Source organism: Ammodytes marinus (genome assembly GCF_949987685.1).
Source record: "Ammodytes marinus genome assembly, chromosome: 10".
NCBI classification, from domain to species: domain Eukaryota; kingdom Metazoa; phylum Chordata; class Actinopteri; order Uranoscopiformes; family Ammodytidae; genus Ammodytes; species Ammodytes marinus.
This window is the reverse complement of record NC_137214.1, coordinates 18,438,456-18,455,130: the sequence shown is the minus strand read 5'-3', so window position 1 is coordinate 18,455,130 and position 16,675 is coordinate 18,438,456. Positions and strand designations below refer to the sequence as shown.

The following is a 16,675-nucleotide window of genomic DNA, read 5'->3' as shown; positions in this document are numbered from 1 at the left end:
CTAACATTGAGAACTTTCTGTCTCTCTGGGGTCTCCCTTTTTCTTCTTCTTTCTGTCTTTCTTTCTACCCCTTCATAATTTTTCTTCCTCTGTTGTCCTTATTGTCCTCTGCAGGTCAGGAAGACTATCGCAGCCGTCTGAGCGGAGATTGTTTCCAAGATCTGGTGTGTCCTGAGAAATGTCGTTGTGAAGGCACGGTGGTCGACTGCTCCAATCTCAAACTGACCCGTTTCCCCGCGCACATCCCTGAACACACCACAGACCTGTAAGTCAGCCGGTGATTTCCCTTTTATCCAACAAACAGGTACATGTATTGTATGCAACACATGAAATATCAGTTTGAAAGGCCACGTGTTAAGGACTGCTCTAACCTGAAACTGTACACCATCGCACATCATTTCACTTCCAACAGACCAGTCAAGAATTTCTATTTTACTTTATCATACGTTTGCACATACCAAAACCAATACCTATACCCCATAGTAATGTTCAAGTGCAATCATGCTTGGGCACAAACACAAGTGTGTACATTTTGCACAAATGCAAACATGCAATGCACGCGCAATGCAAATCGTCCTTTTCTCTCCCTGTCCCTCTGCTTCTGCCAGAGGAGTATCATGAACGTCAATTTTCATTTTTAGCTCCCAGAGCAAAATGCCTTGCAACAGTTTTTTTCCCATCTCCCTCAAAGTCCCAAAGGAGGCATCATCATGTCTTTAGTGAAAGGGTCTCACACTGGAATACTGAACAGTCTTTCATGGATCATTCATTTTGCTGCTGAAAAAATTGAAAAGGAGTAACAGATAACCGGCAACCGTAATACTGTAAACTGAGTGAGAAGAAAGTTAAAAAAGTCTGTGTGTGTGTGTGTGTGTGTGTGTGTGTGTGTGTGTGTGCGTGCGTGCGTGCGTGCGTGCGTGCGTGCGTGCGTGCGTGCGTGCGTGCGTGCGTGCGTGCGTGCGTGCGTGCGTGCGTGCGTGCGTGCGTGCGTGCGTGCGTGCGTGTGTGTGTGTGTTCTGAATCCGCTAGAGTCACCTCAAGAATCAACACGTTAGCGTGTATGACGGTTCTGAAGTAGAGAATTAGGATGATTTGCATAAGAAAACAGTTCAAAGAACATTTAAGCTCCGAAAACTATACCACGTAATAGCATAATATTGCAATGATCCTAAAACACGCACAAGCTCAAACCAACAACTAGATTTCTAAATCGAGAGAAAAGCGTTTTTCCGCTCAATTAGCCAGCACGGTTTCACCTTGAAAAACTGGCCCTGGATCGAATATCCAGGCAGGGGGCAAAGTGTTACCTAATAATGCTGAATATCTGGCAGCTTTAAAATGTATGTGAAGGGCAGAGAGCTTCCTACCTTGGCCATCACTGTGGTAGGCTACTAATAATGGAGAATGGGTGCAGATATAAGGCACCACTGCAACATTAAGGCAGAAGCAAGTTGATTGCCACAGTGTTGCATCTGGAGGTTTAGCTGTGTCCCAATGAATTTGGCCATGGCTGCCACTTTAGGTAACTAATAATGTCATTATCCCACAGGCCATTAGCCCCAAGTCCTGCGGTCTATATCTCTCATTGCTTCTGTTGCTCTCTGTGAACTCTTGTTTCCCAGGGTGCTTCATGTCAAAAACATAAACTGTGTCCTTTACGGTTGGTTAGAGGACATATCAAAGTTTCTGTTGAACACACCCTCCCTCTCTTTGTCTGTCTCGGCCTCTCTCACTTGTTTCCTTAAGAACACAACACATCACTGGGTTTTTGAAGGTCATGAACATGACACACACACACACACACACACACACACACACACACACACACAAACAAACCCCAGCCGCTGTGCCCTGTATAACCTGCCTTATCAGGGGAAATCAGGGGAGGTTGTGGCTGAGCTGAAGGCTTATATATATTTTTTCGCACTCCTCTCTCTCTCTCTCTCTCACTCTCTCTCTCTCTCTCTTCTGTCTATCTTTCTGTCTCTCTTTGTGACCATTCCAACTAGCCGTAAAAATCCTTGACATCAGCCTTGAGAGTGTTTCGATAAATATGAAAGAGAAAAGGGGGGATTATAAATGGTTCATCTATTCTCTCTACTTTCAAAACATGAAAATCAATCGCACTGCAACCCACTTTGTACTTTGCAGTATTTTATTTCAGTTTGGCTTCATCCAGGTTGATCAATCTTTTAACTCCCCTGTATCTCATTATTAAGTGTCCTCTCCATTTCTCTCACTTTACCTCTTTCACGCACACTCTTACTCAGACACACACACACACACACACACACACACACACACACACACACACACACACACACACACGCACACACACTCTGAGTGAGACACACACACACACACACACATAGACAAAGTCCTTTTAGCAAAATCCTTTTTAGTACAAATTACCACAATAAAGCAGATGTCTCACTAACTATCTTTCAAACTGTTTGCTCTTGGCTTAAGGCGGTGTGGGGTATTGATGACTGCATAGAAAAGATTCATTGCTATGATCCTCTTTTCTTGTAATCTTTTCACATCTCTCTTCCCCAATACGTTCAATTATGTTCTCTCCCTCCTCTAGTTTGGGGCCACATCATACTTCAACAGCCACTAAAGGCCTCTTAACCTTCATGCGGTCATGCAGCCTTTCTCCCTTCATCTCGTTTGTGTGTGTGTGTGTACAAGTGCATGCTCATTTATGTGTGTTGACTCCAAAGCGATTTGTTTCATGAAAGAATAAATGTCCAACTCCCTCCCTCTATTTCTGTCTCTGTAGGAGGTTAAACGACAATGAGATTGCCGTCCTGGAGGCTACAGGGGCGTTTAAGAAGCTGCCTAACCTGAGGAAGATGTATGTATACGTGTGAAGCACTTCATTTCTTCAATATCCCGTTGTTAAGGTGGGGGGGGGGGGGGGGGTGTTGTTGTAGTTGTTATTTGTTTTTAAGTGTATTTGTTCATTAAATCATGCAGGCATTTACCTAATGTATCCTCTTTGAAAGACATTTAGAGGGGCAACCATGGGATTAAAGTGGGAGATGTGGTTTATTAGTTTTTGTAAACTGCTTTAGCAACCACATATTTTTGTTCATGCTAATAAAGCTATTAGGATTCACCTAGGGACTGCCATGAAGGGAAAAATGCAAAAGGAAGGAGCGAAGATAAAATACAGCAGTAAGGAAGGATGAAGGAAATACATAAAGGCCATAGAGAGAAAAATGCAAGAAAAATATGTTCGCAAGAGGGGGCAGAAGTGGAAACGAACAAGACATGAGCGAGGGGAAGAGGAGTGGCGGAAGACAAGAGGGTGATTGAGAGCAAGGGAGTCTGGCTGGGAGGTATGGAGGAAGCAAATATTAAATGGAAATAGAAGATGGTCCTTCGGTTCAGATTTACAGTCACAGTCACTCCTTATCTACTCTAGGTTTGTGCCTCTGTGTGTGTGTGTGTGTGTGTGTGTGTGTGTGTGTGTGTGTGTGTGTGTGTGTGTGTGTGTGTGTGTGTGTGTGTGTGTGTGTGTGTGTCAGGAGTGAGATAGAGTAAGACAGAGCAGAGACCAGCAGTTGATTTATTGGAGAGGAAATTGCTAACCATCTAGCAGTGTCACTGACGATATAGATTGGCTAGCACTCATTTCCATTTTCCTTCTCTCAATTCCTTCCCTCTCTTCATCCTCAAATGTCTCTAAGTTTGTCTCTGGTGGTTATTCTCCTCTCCTCTCGCTGATAAGAGGAAGCACAAAGCTAGCTATGAATGAAAGCTACAGCAGTTGTGATAGCTATCATCTCAAGTTATTGTCTCTGCGGCCAAACGCTCTCTTTTCATTTTCATTTTTCTCATTGTGTGTGCAAGGAAGAGAGATAGCAATCATGCCCAGTTGTCTGTGACCACTTGTCTCATTTATGCTACTTTTATATGTATTTGTGTGTGTGTGTGTGTGTGTGTGTGTGTGTGTGTGTGTGTGTGTGTGTGTGTGTGTGTGTGTGTGTGTGCATGCGTGCGTGCCTGCGTGCGTGTGTGCTACAATGATGGCTGTAAGCTGTTATAAGAATACCTGTTGTATAAGATTGGGACATTAAGATGAAAGAGAGTTAACATTTGTTAGTTCGACGGACATGATTGATTACTGCAATTAGCCACTGTGTCTGCGTGTGTAACACTTTGCCCATATGTGTTTGAATGTGTGGTTATGTTGTCCTGCTGTTGGCCTATAGAAAGATTGTAAAGGCTACCCAGCATGCACTGCAATAAGAACAAACACAAGTAGATAAACCTAAATCTGACAAACCTAAATTGATGTATTTGTCCTTCCTGCAGTAACCTGAGCAACAACAAGCTAAGGGACATCCGTGACGGTGCGTTTGATGGAGCAGGTGGAGTTCTGGAGCTGCTGCTGACAGGGAACAAGCTAACTGGACTGCAGGGACGCATGTTCAAAGGCCTCACTGGTTTGAAAACTTTGTAAGTCTTGTTTACAGTGATGATGTGTGTGTGTGTGGGGGGGGGGGGGGGGGATTGCTACATGTATGTAGTTTGTGGTCTGCTGAAGAAAGTTTACATATGTATAGGCTACATGTTTTCCACACAGGTTTGATTGTTTCCCTATAACTCTGCAGAATACTAATCCTAATGCTAATGAATTATTTGAAATTAAACCACACACACCAGTCGTTTGCATTGCCAGTTAATGTGTATCAGTCTTGTTTTCAAGTTGCCATGGAAATGAAGGCTTTTCAACTGTTCTGTTGTTGACTCTTTCTATATTTGGTGTCCAGTGCTTATTTTCCTTCAACAAAAAAGGCCAGAAAGTGTTGCCGTGGTTGTGACTGCTAGCCGTGAAAGCATCTAACTTTTTGGTGGATATTAACTTTGTATCCCCCAGACTGCAAAGAGAGCGCCAGGATTGTTTACTCACTCAGCCTGAAATCAAGGCTAATGACAGGCTTTAATTTGGCCACCCGCCATGAGAAGGCTTCTGCCAATTAGGGGTTACAGGATAGTGTACGAAATCATGATCTAATGTTGTCTGTGTATGCTCAGTAATGACTAGCTAATGCCATCATGTATATATATGCCGGCTAATGACTCTCTAATGGCATCATGGCTGTCTCTGTATTATGTTAAGAGGCTCCCTGCTCCAGTAATAGCCTTTGCTAACTAGGTTAGCCCATCCCAGGGATAGCTAATGTTAACTAACTCAGTTAGCCTGCTCCCATAAGAGCGCATGTCAAAAGCTAATGTCATATCACAGTCTCTGTCACAGTTGCCCAATGGGGACTGCTTTGGGGGAATTGGGAATGTGCCCCTGCTTTCTGTTTGATATCCAGTCCATGTCATTACAGTTTGCGCTCTTTTATGCTCTTTGTCTCTTTTTATTCACCCAAATGATGTGAATGTGGTGTTTTTTTCCATTCACAAACACACATCATTCATTAGCCCCAATATTTTTTTCATGGTGGACATTAATTGAACACCTGTCAAAAACAACCTTCAAGTAAAATTTAAACTAAGAAGAATATCAATATTCACAAGTTCCATTTAAAGCTCTGAGAAAATCTGATTTAGGAGGTGGGTAAGGCGTAAGGATGAGACTGTGAAGTGCATCCTTTAAATACCTAACTTTACTGTAATCAAGTTATTGAGGTGAAGCTAAATGCTATTTTGCTAAAAAAAAATAATAATAATTGCCTTCATTTGTTGAATCTATACGGTGTGTGTTTCCAGAATGCTGCGGAGCAACCTTATCGGCTGCATCGACAACAGTACATTCACGGGTCTGAGCTCTGTGCGTCTGCTGTCGCTGTACGACAACAAGATATCCGGCATCGCCCCGGGAGCATTCTCCACCCTGCACTCTCTGTCCACCATGTGAGTCATGTCCCTTATTTCTTATTTCCCTGTTTTGCTCGTTTCATTTGCATCCCATTATGCTCGCTATCTCTCTATGAGTGTACTTACGTAGGTATCTTCAAATCTACTCTGTCTCAGCTTCTTTCTTTATCTCTCTCTCTCTCTCTCTCTCTCTCTCCCCTTCTCTTTCTATATACTCTAATTTCGACAGTCTATCTCAGCTATGGCAGTTATCTACCATGCAAAACGCACACACACACACACACACACACACACACACACACACACACACCTACAAACACACACACTTGCACACATGTTGCTCTCTGGACATTGTTTCCCTCACCTTTCCATCATTATCGACAAGAATGGTCTGAATCCATGGACATTTGTTGCGCCTACATGCACACACGGGGACACACAAAAGAGTATGCCACCAGAGTTTTTATCTTACTAAAGATGCACATACCTGCTGTGAGCAAGACATGCATACTTGGATGGCGTATATTTTCAAGTTTGTGTGTGTGTGTGTGTGTGCGTCTCCCACCATCTGACCACCCAGATGTAAAAGGTTGCAAATAATAGATTTTCTCAGCTCAATAAAACATCACGGGTTGACTTTTATATATATAGCCATGAACACACACAGACATGCCATGGCAAACATCCTCACACCCTCTGCACTCTCTCCTTCTTTTCCTCATGCTACATTTTGTTCTTGCTCTCTGTCCTGCTATGTACCTGTCATCTTTAATTCAAGCTGCTACACTGAGTTTTTCGGGAGAAAATGGTGGAAGGTGAGAGGGGACAATGGAGACAGTGGAAAGATAGATGGATGCATTGCTGCATACAGACAGGTTTGCTCAGAGGGGCTGTTAGTGATTATCACTAACAAAAATGGAAAGATATTACAATAGCCTCCTCCCTGTCATCTTTCCATTCTCATTAGTATATATTCTCATAGTTTTGCACCGGCCTCTTTAGTAACACCTGATTTTGGATGCAACACCTGCCTGCTGTCTTCCATGAGAGCAAGACAGATAGCTTTCATTTCTAGAGCTTTTTTTTTAACACTCCCTATGTTCATTTCCGTATCTTTCCTCGTGTTTCTCTCTTTCTCTCTCACTCCTATACCATTGCTATTATCCTTCTCCATTTTTAGCGCATTGTTTTCAAATTGGAGGTTTGTCCATTTAATTAAAAGATTAACACACTGAAAAAGGAAGGAAGGGATTTAAGCTTAGGTCTGGTTGCCTCGCAGTGAGGTCAATTCATTACGAGGAAATGAGGAAATAAGTCCTCCCTATCTGTAGAAGCACACCATTAATATTGTAGAACAAACAGCAACCTTCGGGTTTATTAGCAGACACAGTGAAAAGGCAATATGCTGCCTGCACAGTGCACAACTCCTGACACAATTTGGAGACACACCGTCATCGTTAAAGAGATACATGTGACCTTTTAATGTACTAATCGTTATACTGCTGAAGTCTTACACTTATACTCTCTTGTCAGGGGGAGGCGGGACAAAGGAGGGGAAAGTCATTGTTATACTGCCCTCACAGCTGAATGTTGATGTTTTAAAAAGTCATCACTGACCTGGTTTGACTCTAAAATGGCAGTGATTTGATAACAACAACAACATAGTATAGTAGTTATATGAATTTCACCTACAGGGTTTATTTATATAGGTAATTTGTACTTCATTTTACATTGGTAAACATTTGTGTAAATGGGATTAGACCAAAAATGTAGGTAGAGATACATTTTGTAATGTATAATACATTCTATAAAGATCTCTGCACACCTGAGTGGATAGATGCGTTGGAGGAAGTTGCACCAAAGCTATAGGAAAAAACTCCCAAGATTTTTTCTCTAGTAACAGATAATAGGAAAATGGGATTTGACCGAAGACTGTGCCCCCAACACCCTTGATACTCTAGCCTGTTTGATGTGTCAGCAGAACTTAAATGGGCTACTTGTCTAGTACGTGCTGTTGATGGCTCCTCCAACACTGTTCAGTTGATATACGGTTCAGCATCAATATTACATGAGCAGTCTTAGAAAAGCAACAAAAAGCAAAGAGAGGTTTCTCTTTTCTTTCTCTCTTTCACAGTTTCTCACTGCCCCCTTATCACTTTCCTTCTCCATTTTCATCTTCTTTGTACTTTGATAACTGATAACCTTTTTTTCTTTGCAATTGTTTGGTTCTCTTTCCCTCACGGCCCCTTCTTGTCTTCCATCTGCATTTATTCAAGTGTATGAAAGACCAAAAAAGAACAGCTATATATAATCCACACTTATTGGTATTATTCTTATTTGTATTAAGCAAATGTGTGTCCTTTTATATTAGGAATTGATTATATCGTTGAAACATATTTAACTATGATTGTGCAGTAGGGTTGGGCTTTATCCATTTTTTAATACCTTTAAACCTTCCCCAAATTATACCCCGGTATACGGTACGGTAATACCTTTACGGTATAGGCTTCCTATTGCTACATTTTGCAAAATGTAATTGAACTAATCACTATGACCTTACCTTACCAAATACTTATTTTTACTGACAGCACTTGAACACATCACAACTATGAATCTACGTGCCAAACGAGGGAGAAGAAGGACATTTTGTTTTTTGAGAGGCTCACAGATTTTAGGTGTTTCCATCTCTGGCGGTTACCGCTCTTTTATGCAAATCTTGCGTACAGCTTTGTCCAGATTAGCTGGTTCTCCCTGGTCATTTGGTCGATAACCAAAATGCTGCCAAATTGCAGCAGTGGCATTTTATTTGGGGAACAACTCCATTGCATTTGTTTTCTCTGTCTAAGAGGCCGTCACGTGATACGTGTGTGGCAGGTTTAAGGTTCTTTAATTGACAAATAAGACCTACATTATTAACAGCAGTTTTGTCATCACTTGTAAAGCATCTTCAAACACAGACATACACAAAACACTCTGAAGGCATTTATTATATACATGCACCATGCATTACACACCGCCACATTTTTTTTATGACGGTATCCACGGTATTTTAAGGAATACCTTTGCTATCTTTTAATACCCGGTATAAGGTATTTCCTTAATGCCTCCCAGCCCTATTGTGCAGCAAAATGTATACCAAACACCTAACAGTAGTGGCCATTTATTTTATTTTTGTATTTGACCAGGTTTCAAGGATTTCCATTTCTTTGTCTTTATATCTTTGATTTTCTTTTTTTGCATAGTAACCTCCTGTCCAACCCGTATGTGTGTGACTGTCATCTTACCTGGCTGGGTCAGTGGCTGAAGAAGACCAGAGTGGTGAGTGGAAACCCTCGCTGTCAGAAGCCAGCCTTCCTGAAGGAGATCCCCATACAGGACGTGGCCAACCCAGACTTCACATGCGACGGTAAGCCTCTCTCTCTCTATCTCTCTCTCTCTCTCTCTCCCTCTCTCTCTCCCTCTCTTTCTCTCTCTCCGCAATTACTCATCTAAGTGTTTGCTTTTGATTTGTTCAGGTTTTCCATTGACATAGTTGTTATTAACATTGCTCACAAAATGAGCGTCGCTTAAAGATTAACCATAAGGATTCTATGGGGGAATAAAGCTAGAATTGCTCGACCTAGCTCAACTATATGACATGTGTCACTCAGGGGGCCATGTGTTAAGAACAGATAGGAGCATGAGTCTAGTGATTGAAAGGTGAATTAAACGTCTTGGTGCATCAAGTTTATTTCCCAATTACTGAAAACATTCTCCATTCCTCAAGAAAGCCTTTATAGAGGAAAGTCGCAATGAAAAAATTTGAAAAATAAAATGAAATTTCTGCAATGATGCACTGGGTGGTGAGCAACAGAGCCTATTTGTCACATTCTTAGGACTACATCTTACATGAGGGTTTTAGTGAGTGCCCTGATTGCCTTAATACAATGCTCTAGTTCCTGTATCTCCCTTAAAAATAACAAGGAATATCAATTGTTCTCAGGGCGGTTTTACTGATAAATCAGCGGGTTGGTTGGCTTTTGGTTTGTACTGGACTGGACTGCAGTCTGCCATATTTACAGTCCTGGTTCTCGTCTATTGTGTTACACTTTAACAATCCTTCCAGACACTCATTGCATAAACTTCCATCATCCCATGCATTTAAAGCCAGCGGATACACATACGCACACATCCTCAGCGGGGTATTGTGAGGACAAAGTCATCAGTAACCACTGGCAAACAGCAGCCATAGATGACATCAGCTTGTGGTTTCGTCAGTGACGTTGCTGTTACCGCGACGATGCCTCCCTATAGAGACCAAGGCCGTCGGCTCAGCCGCCAAGTTTGACGCCATAGACAAAGTGTGGTCTGGCTGTGCTGTCTTGTTACATCCTTCTTTTCCCCCCCTTTTTCCTTTCATTATAGCTTTTCACTTGAAACCTTTTTCAATCTCCCCTTTTCTCTCTTTCCATCTCGTTCTGCCGCACTCGCTCCCTTCCGAGTTTCTTTGAATTCATTACACGTTTCTAATTTCCTGTAGCAGCGCTGCGACCATTTACTGGAAATGACTTGAAAGTAGTTAGCCGGGTCGGTTCAAGTACTGAAAATATAAGATTGTATCAGATCTTAATATCCATTCTTGCCTTGCACACACACTCATAAATCTACACCCACATTTGAATGGCTGAGATCACATCTAATATTAACTCTATGCTTATTCCAATACTAATCCAAACCAATGTAATGTAATTTACATAAACTAATTGATTTAAATTAATCAGTACAAATGTTAATATTTAATATGGGTTACTTTTATCTCATAATCACAGACTGTTGCTTGATGATAGTAATCAAAGACCTAGATCATCTCCAACCTTAATGGCGTTAGCGGTTTTGGAGAATGTTTGTTAACAAATCACATTTGGGCAAAATCTCTTTAAAATCTGCTACCTCTCCGTACTGTGTGCACCCTGAAAAAAAGCCTAGGCTCTGTAAACTTATTCTTCTTGTCTCAAAGCCCAACTGTCCTCAAAGGTTTGAACATATCCTGCTAACAGTCAGACAAACAAAGTAGCAGACAGGGGAAATATAGCCTCCTGACAACGGTAAAACGTCTTTGCACTCTGACGGTGTAAATCTCAAACTGGTTCTCTAACTAATAGAACCAAAGAGAGACCACACACACACACACACACACACACACACACACACACACACACACACACACACACACACACACACACAAACACACACACACACACACACACATGCATACAGCCTATTTTTAGTTGAGTGAAATGACTGTTAAGTTGTCTAGAGCTAGCCGGGGGAAAAGTAAAGTTAATTGAATTTGCGAGAAGATTTAAATGTTAGTCCAATCAGCCAACTGTAGAGTGAGTCAGCCCACGGCTACGCCTCCCTGTGGACTCACAAGCTCCACACATCAGATAAGACACACACATATACAGTACACTTGCGCACACACCTCTACACATTGGGCACATAAGCACCCATTTACTTGACATTTAGACATTAGCACAATTAGAAAACTACAAAGTAATTGATAAAATGGCCAGAGGACAGGGATATAAAGCTTTTTAACAAACTCAATGTGCATCATTCTGGGCGTGCATGAATAAACACCTTAACGTGCATACAATCATGTATATAATCTTTGCACATGGCGCCAAATTGGCATAAATGCACACAAACACAACATAATATGAACATCATAATGGTTATGAGTATTACAGTAACTTTGCCTTTCTCATTCTCAACCCTTCTTCCTCTCTCCACACACTCAAGTACACGCACACACCCAAACCCGGATTGCAATCGTGTTATGATTGGCTTAGTGTCCAGTTCTCATTATCCATCATTATGGTTTTAACTCAGCTTTTACATTTGGGACTGGGGTGTGTGTGTGTGTGTGTGTGTGTGTGTGTGTGTGTGTGTGTGTGTGTGTGTGTGTGTGTGTGTGTGTGTGTGTGTGTGTGTGTGTGTGTGTGTGTGTGTGTCTGTCAATCAAGGAAATGGAAGAAGTTTGAAGCCAAGAACAACGCTGTAGTCTGTGATCCTTCTTATCTCTGGGTGTTAAATGATTACGGTCACTCAGATGTTTTTTATCCCAGCCATCTGTTTGTGGACATTTGTGTGTGTGTGTGTGTGGGGGGGTGGGGTGCATATTCAGACATGTCTAACAGTACAGCTGTTAAGTTTTAAATTGTTTTTTAAAAACCTTTCATTTCTTTACAGCAAGACTAAAGCTGTAATTTCAAAGCCAAAAAGCAACAGACTTCACATGTTCAAGCGCAGGTTACGACATTTTTAGAAGTATATCATGCAAGGTAAAAAAAATATTGATATACAGGATATTCACAGCTGAAACATTGCCGGTAATATGGATGACTGCAGATGTTGTGCCAACTCTCTTTTTGTTGCTATATATTTACAACACGTTTTAAAGTTGTTGCAGGCTGTTCTATCAGGGTTTCTCCAGAACCCTCTGAGGGTTTTTAACATGACTTTGACCTCCCTGCAGGTCCTGATCTAGATGCTGAAACACACCAGTCTAGCTGATGTTAGCAGCCCCCTGGACATTTGATATGGATTATAAAGTATTCTCTTTAAAAGTGTTGAGCCCATTTCTTCCCCTTTTCCCCTCTGACTGTTGCTGATTTTCTCTCTCACACCTCTGTACAAAGGTTTTCATTTTTCTGTCCTTCTGTGTATCCTTCTCATGCCTCTCCGCCCTTCTCTCCACCTCTCCCTAATGCCCCTCTCTCTTTTTTCTCCTCCCTGTCTCTCTCTCTCTCTCTCTCTCTCTCTCCAGGTTCTGAGGATAATGGTTGTCTCCCTGCGTCTGGTTGTCCCGACGTCTGCACGTGCTCAGACAGCGTGGTGCGATGCAGCAACAGAGGGCTGCACTCTCTGCCCAAGGGCATACCCAAGGACACTACAGAGCTGTGAGTCACGCATGCGCACGCACACACAAACACACACACACTTACACACACACACACACACACACACGCATACACACAATCTCAAACACAAGGATGTACACCTTCACATTTGTTCAAACAGCCACACAACAGCCAATCAATATCAACAGACATTTACTATACATGCACCCGAACCGATTGATGCAGCAGTTTTTCCTCTGCTAGTTGAAGAATGAACAAACCATTTACACACTCAAACACACAGTCTCTCTCTCTCTCTCTCTCTCTCTCTCTCTCTCTCATTCGTATTGCTTGACTTGATGGGTTCATTGGTAAGTTCATTGCAAAGGTTCTAAAAGGCATCTACGGCGCACAGTTAAATACTGCCTAATGCATTATAAGGCCAAACCAAAGGAGACAGGAAGACAGGGTCCTTGAGTGTTTCCAATGTCATAATTCCAAACATACCTTTTAAGCATGTATTTATTGTTTCCCTGTATAGTGCAGCTGCTACATTCTGTTAAATTCAAGCCAGTAGTAGTCCTTGTAATAAAGAAAGAGACCAATAAGTAGAATGTCTATAATGGTTGTATTTGTTGAAATTGATGAAGGATAGAACAAGGGTAAAACAATGATAATCAAGTTTAAGAAATTTAGAGAAAAGTAGGATGAAAGTCTCTAAGGAAGAAGGTGAATTATTGCACACACATGCACTTGTACGTGCGCACCCACACAGATGCCTGCACACACACACACACACACACACACACACACACACACACACACACACACACACACACACATACACACAAACACACACAGAAACTCTCTTACTGTGAAATAGGCCTGCTTTGCGAGGTCAATAGCAGTGATTAGGTATTGATCAGGCTGAAGAGGACACTCCATCATACTGTCCACATGACCTACTTATGACCCGAGAGAGGAGCAGAGACCAACGGATCATATTATTTCTCACACGCTCATGAACACAGAAGGCTCAGTGGATGAATATTGTGCATTTGCAGTGGTTGAAATGTGTGTTAGAAGCTACAGGATGGAACTAATATGAGACACTTGTACTCTTGTCTTCATTGGTTGAAAGAAATAGCCTCCCACAGTCATTCACTTAAAAAGCATAAACCTTCTTTTTTAAATTGAAATACTGTGGTCACTGTGAAGTTTCCAGGCAACCTACGGAAATCCTGTACGGAATGGATGGTTGGATGAATAAACTTTTGTTTCCATATTTGGAGCGAGTCATGCTAGCTGTTTCCCTCTGCTTGCAGTCTTTATGCTATGCAGCATAGCCTATGCTATACTTAGCTAAGCTAATATGCCTCCTGCCTCTCTACATCAGTGCTAGCTGATCATCCGCTCATTTTGAAAATATAAGTTTATTCTGTTGCTGTTAAGATTCAAGTCGTAGACACAGCTGACTCAATATTGAAAACAGTATACTCCTCTGGTTAATGTTACAGGGTTCTCAACTTTTGGAAATTGTTTAGAGTGAGACAGAAGCGGATTTCCCATGCGAGCGCGCGAAGCGCGCGAGCGAAATTTTATTGTGTGTTTATTTATTAATTTAAAGCATAATAATGGTTTTTAACACAAGTTCAGTTCAATATAATTTATTTGTTTTAGTTAAAATATAGCCTATTGTAGTAATTTTATGATGAAAGTATAACTGGATTAATACCAAATGCCAGACTAGTGAGATGGGTGTAGGCCTAGGGTAGTTCTTCGGGGTAGTTATTTCAGTAAAACTCTTAGTTCAGTTCAGCAAATATGGATACTGGATATTACTGATGCTCGCTGTTGTAGCTTCGAGTGGCAGATTTTGAGGCCTTCAGGATAGGGGTTTTCTGGCTCCCACTTGAAGCACTGTGGCTCCACACCAGCCATTTAGACCATCATAATGGAGGACAATGTTCCTTCTAGGGCTAGTCTGTTTCTGGTGCTGGTGAAGACCAACCATGGCGAAGACTCTTTCGGCGTCCGCATTTGAATGTGGGAGCACTAAAACCAACTTGGCCCCTCAACTAGTAGGTGAAAAATCGAAAAGCAAGTGCAAAACAAAAGCATTATTAGCTATGTCTTATGGGCTTCATGAGGGGCCTCTAAGGCCCCCACACACATACAGGAATAAACTTTCTACATGTAAATTATATACTGTTCATAAAAAGTAGCTTTCCACCCTGTATCTGTTGCAATGGGCCCCTCCATCATATAACATGGGTCTGCAGACCAATCTTCTGAAATGTTTTTACAGTTGCAGAGTAAAGAGTGCTGCCTGTTTAAGAAAAATAATGTTCCTTCTGCAGCTCAAGATTTGATTTAAATCTAAATTTTCCAGATTGATTTTTCAGATTGATGCATTTTACTTTAAAACTGTACCAATTTTCTTCCAGGGGGGCATGCCCCCGGACCCCCCAACAAGGTACAGGATATCTCCCACAGTATCCCAAAATCCTGTGGGAAACACTGACTCCCTTAATATGTTTATGCCAGTAAACGTATGTATCTTTGCGGAACAGTCAATGTAACTGACTGGATAGGGAGGGGGGCGGGGGGGCTTTAAGAGTCTGGGCCTATTATCTCATAATCCGTCTATGAACCAACTAGTTTCCACAATCTTTTTTATTTTTGCGGGGAGCATGCACAAGCATTATTCATAGAAAAAAATAAAAAATAAATGTGGGGGGCCCACACAGGGTCTTGAAACGGGCCCCGAGATCGTTAGGACCGCCCCTGCACGCTTGTCGTGTAGCCTGACGAAACGCTGCGCCTTCTCTCTGCCCGCTCGGCTCTCGCAGAATGCATTAGTGGGCGCAACAAACGCCACGGCCCGTGTGAAACGGCCTTAACTACTGAACGAAGGAAATCAAATTAGTTTTTCCCCAAAAAAACGAATGAGTTTTTCCCCAAAAAACGGGACAAATTGTGTCCCGGGAGAGATTTTTCCTTCCTCGGGACAGCTGGTGAAAAAAGAGAACAATTTCGGGAAAAACGGGACGGGTGGCAACCATAGATAGTATAAATAAGGTGGCAACACTAGGTGATGGTGGTGAAGGCCAGGATTTATCGAAGCTAGGCTATATATAAAAAAAATTGTTTGGCAGAGTTATAATTTGCCTGAGAAATGCAAGGTGTGGCGTGGAGCGTGTGAATTGCCTGAAATGCGTGTGTCTCACTCTCATTGCGTGAGGGTTGAGAACCCTGATGTTATATGCCATAAAGGTAGATTTGGGTTAGGCAACAACACCTCATTTCTCATTCCAGCGACATAACCCAAAGTTACAACCCGCTACTCTCATCTGCCTTTCCCGTCCTCCGTCTCCTGCACTCTTTAATGTGACAGACGTTTGTGTCTACATATTGCATTAACTATGCACCTTTTCCTTGCAGTTACCTGGAGGGTAATATGCTGACATCTGTACCCAAGGAGCTGGCAGGCCTGAAGCAGCTGTCACTGGTGTATGTACCACTCACGTAACCTTGAACAGAATACAAATATGCCAAATCCTGGTGCAGACAGTTTAGACAGCTGACATTCATATACAGTACATACAGTAATCTCTGTAAACATGTGTTTTATTTGTGTGTGTATTTATGCTTGTATCAACACAGGGACCTTAGCAACAACAGCATCAGCACCTTGGCCGCGTACACCTTCAGCAACATGACTCAACTTGCCACACTGTAAGTTACCGATGGCAACGCACACACCTAGTCATTCGTACACACAGCTCTGCCCATTTCTTGATGTCATAAATGGGCTGTGTGTGCGTCTGTAAGGGCATACACCACCACATAAATCCATGTCTTCATCTCTTAGCTCTGATTAATCTTAATCTTCTTTCCTCCCCCTTTCTTCATGTTTTGCTGCTTCCTTTTTTCTCTCCCACTACTTGCAT

The 16,675-nt window shown here is 42.1% G+C and overlaps 1 protein-coding gene across 1 annotated transcript in view; it reads left to right on the top strand.

Moving 5' to 3' along the window:
• Positions 1–16,675, top strand: part of slit3 (slit homolog 3) — a 231,700-nt gene that overhangs the window by 179,020 nt on the left and 36,005 nt on the right. Inside the window, exons 15-22 of the mRNA XM_080035179.1 lie at positions 115–265; positions 2,783–2,857; positions 4,324–4,467; positions 5,731–5,874; positions 9,081–9,244; positions 12,650–12,782; positions 16,167–16,235; positions 16,389–16,460. Of these exons, the coding sequence (XP_079891305.1) occupies positions 115–265; positions 2,783–2,857; positions 4,324–4,467; positions 5,731–5,874; positions 9,081–9,244; positions 12,650–12,782; positions 16,167–16,235; positions 16,389–16,460 (952 nt within the window). The remainder of the gene's footprint in view (positions 1–114; positions 266–2,782; positions 2,858–4,323; positions 4,468–5,730; positions 5,875–9,080; positions 9,245–12,649; positions 12,783–16,166; positions 16,236–16,388; positions 16,461–16,675) is intronic.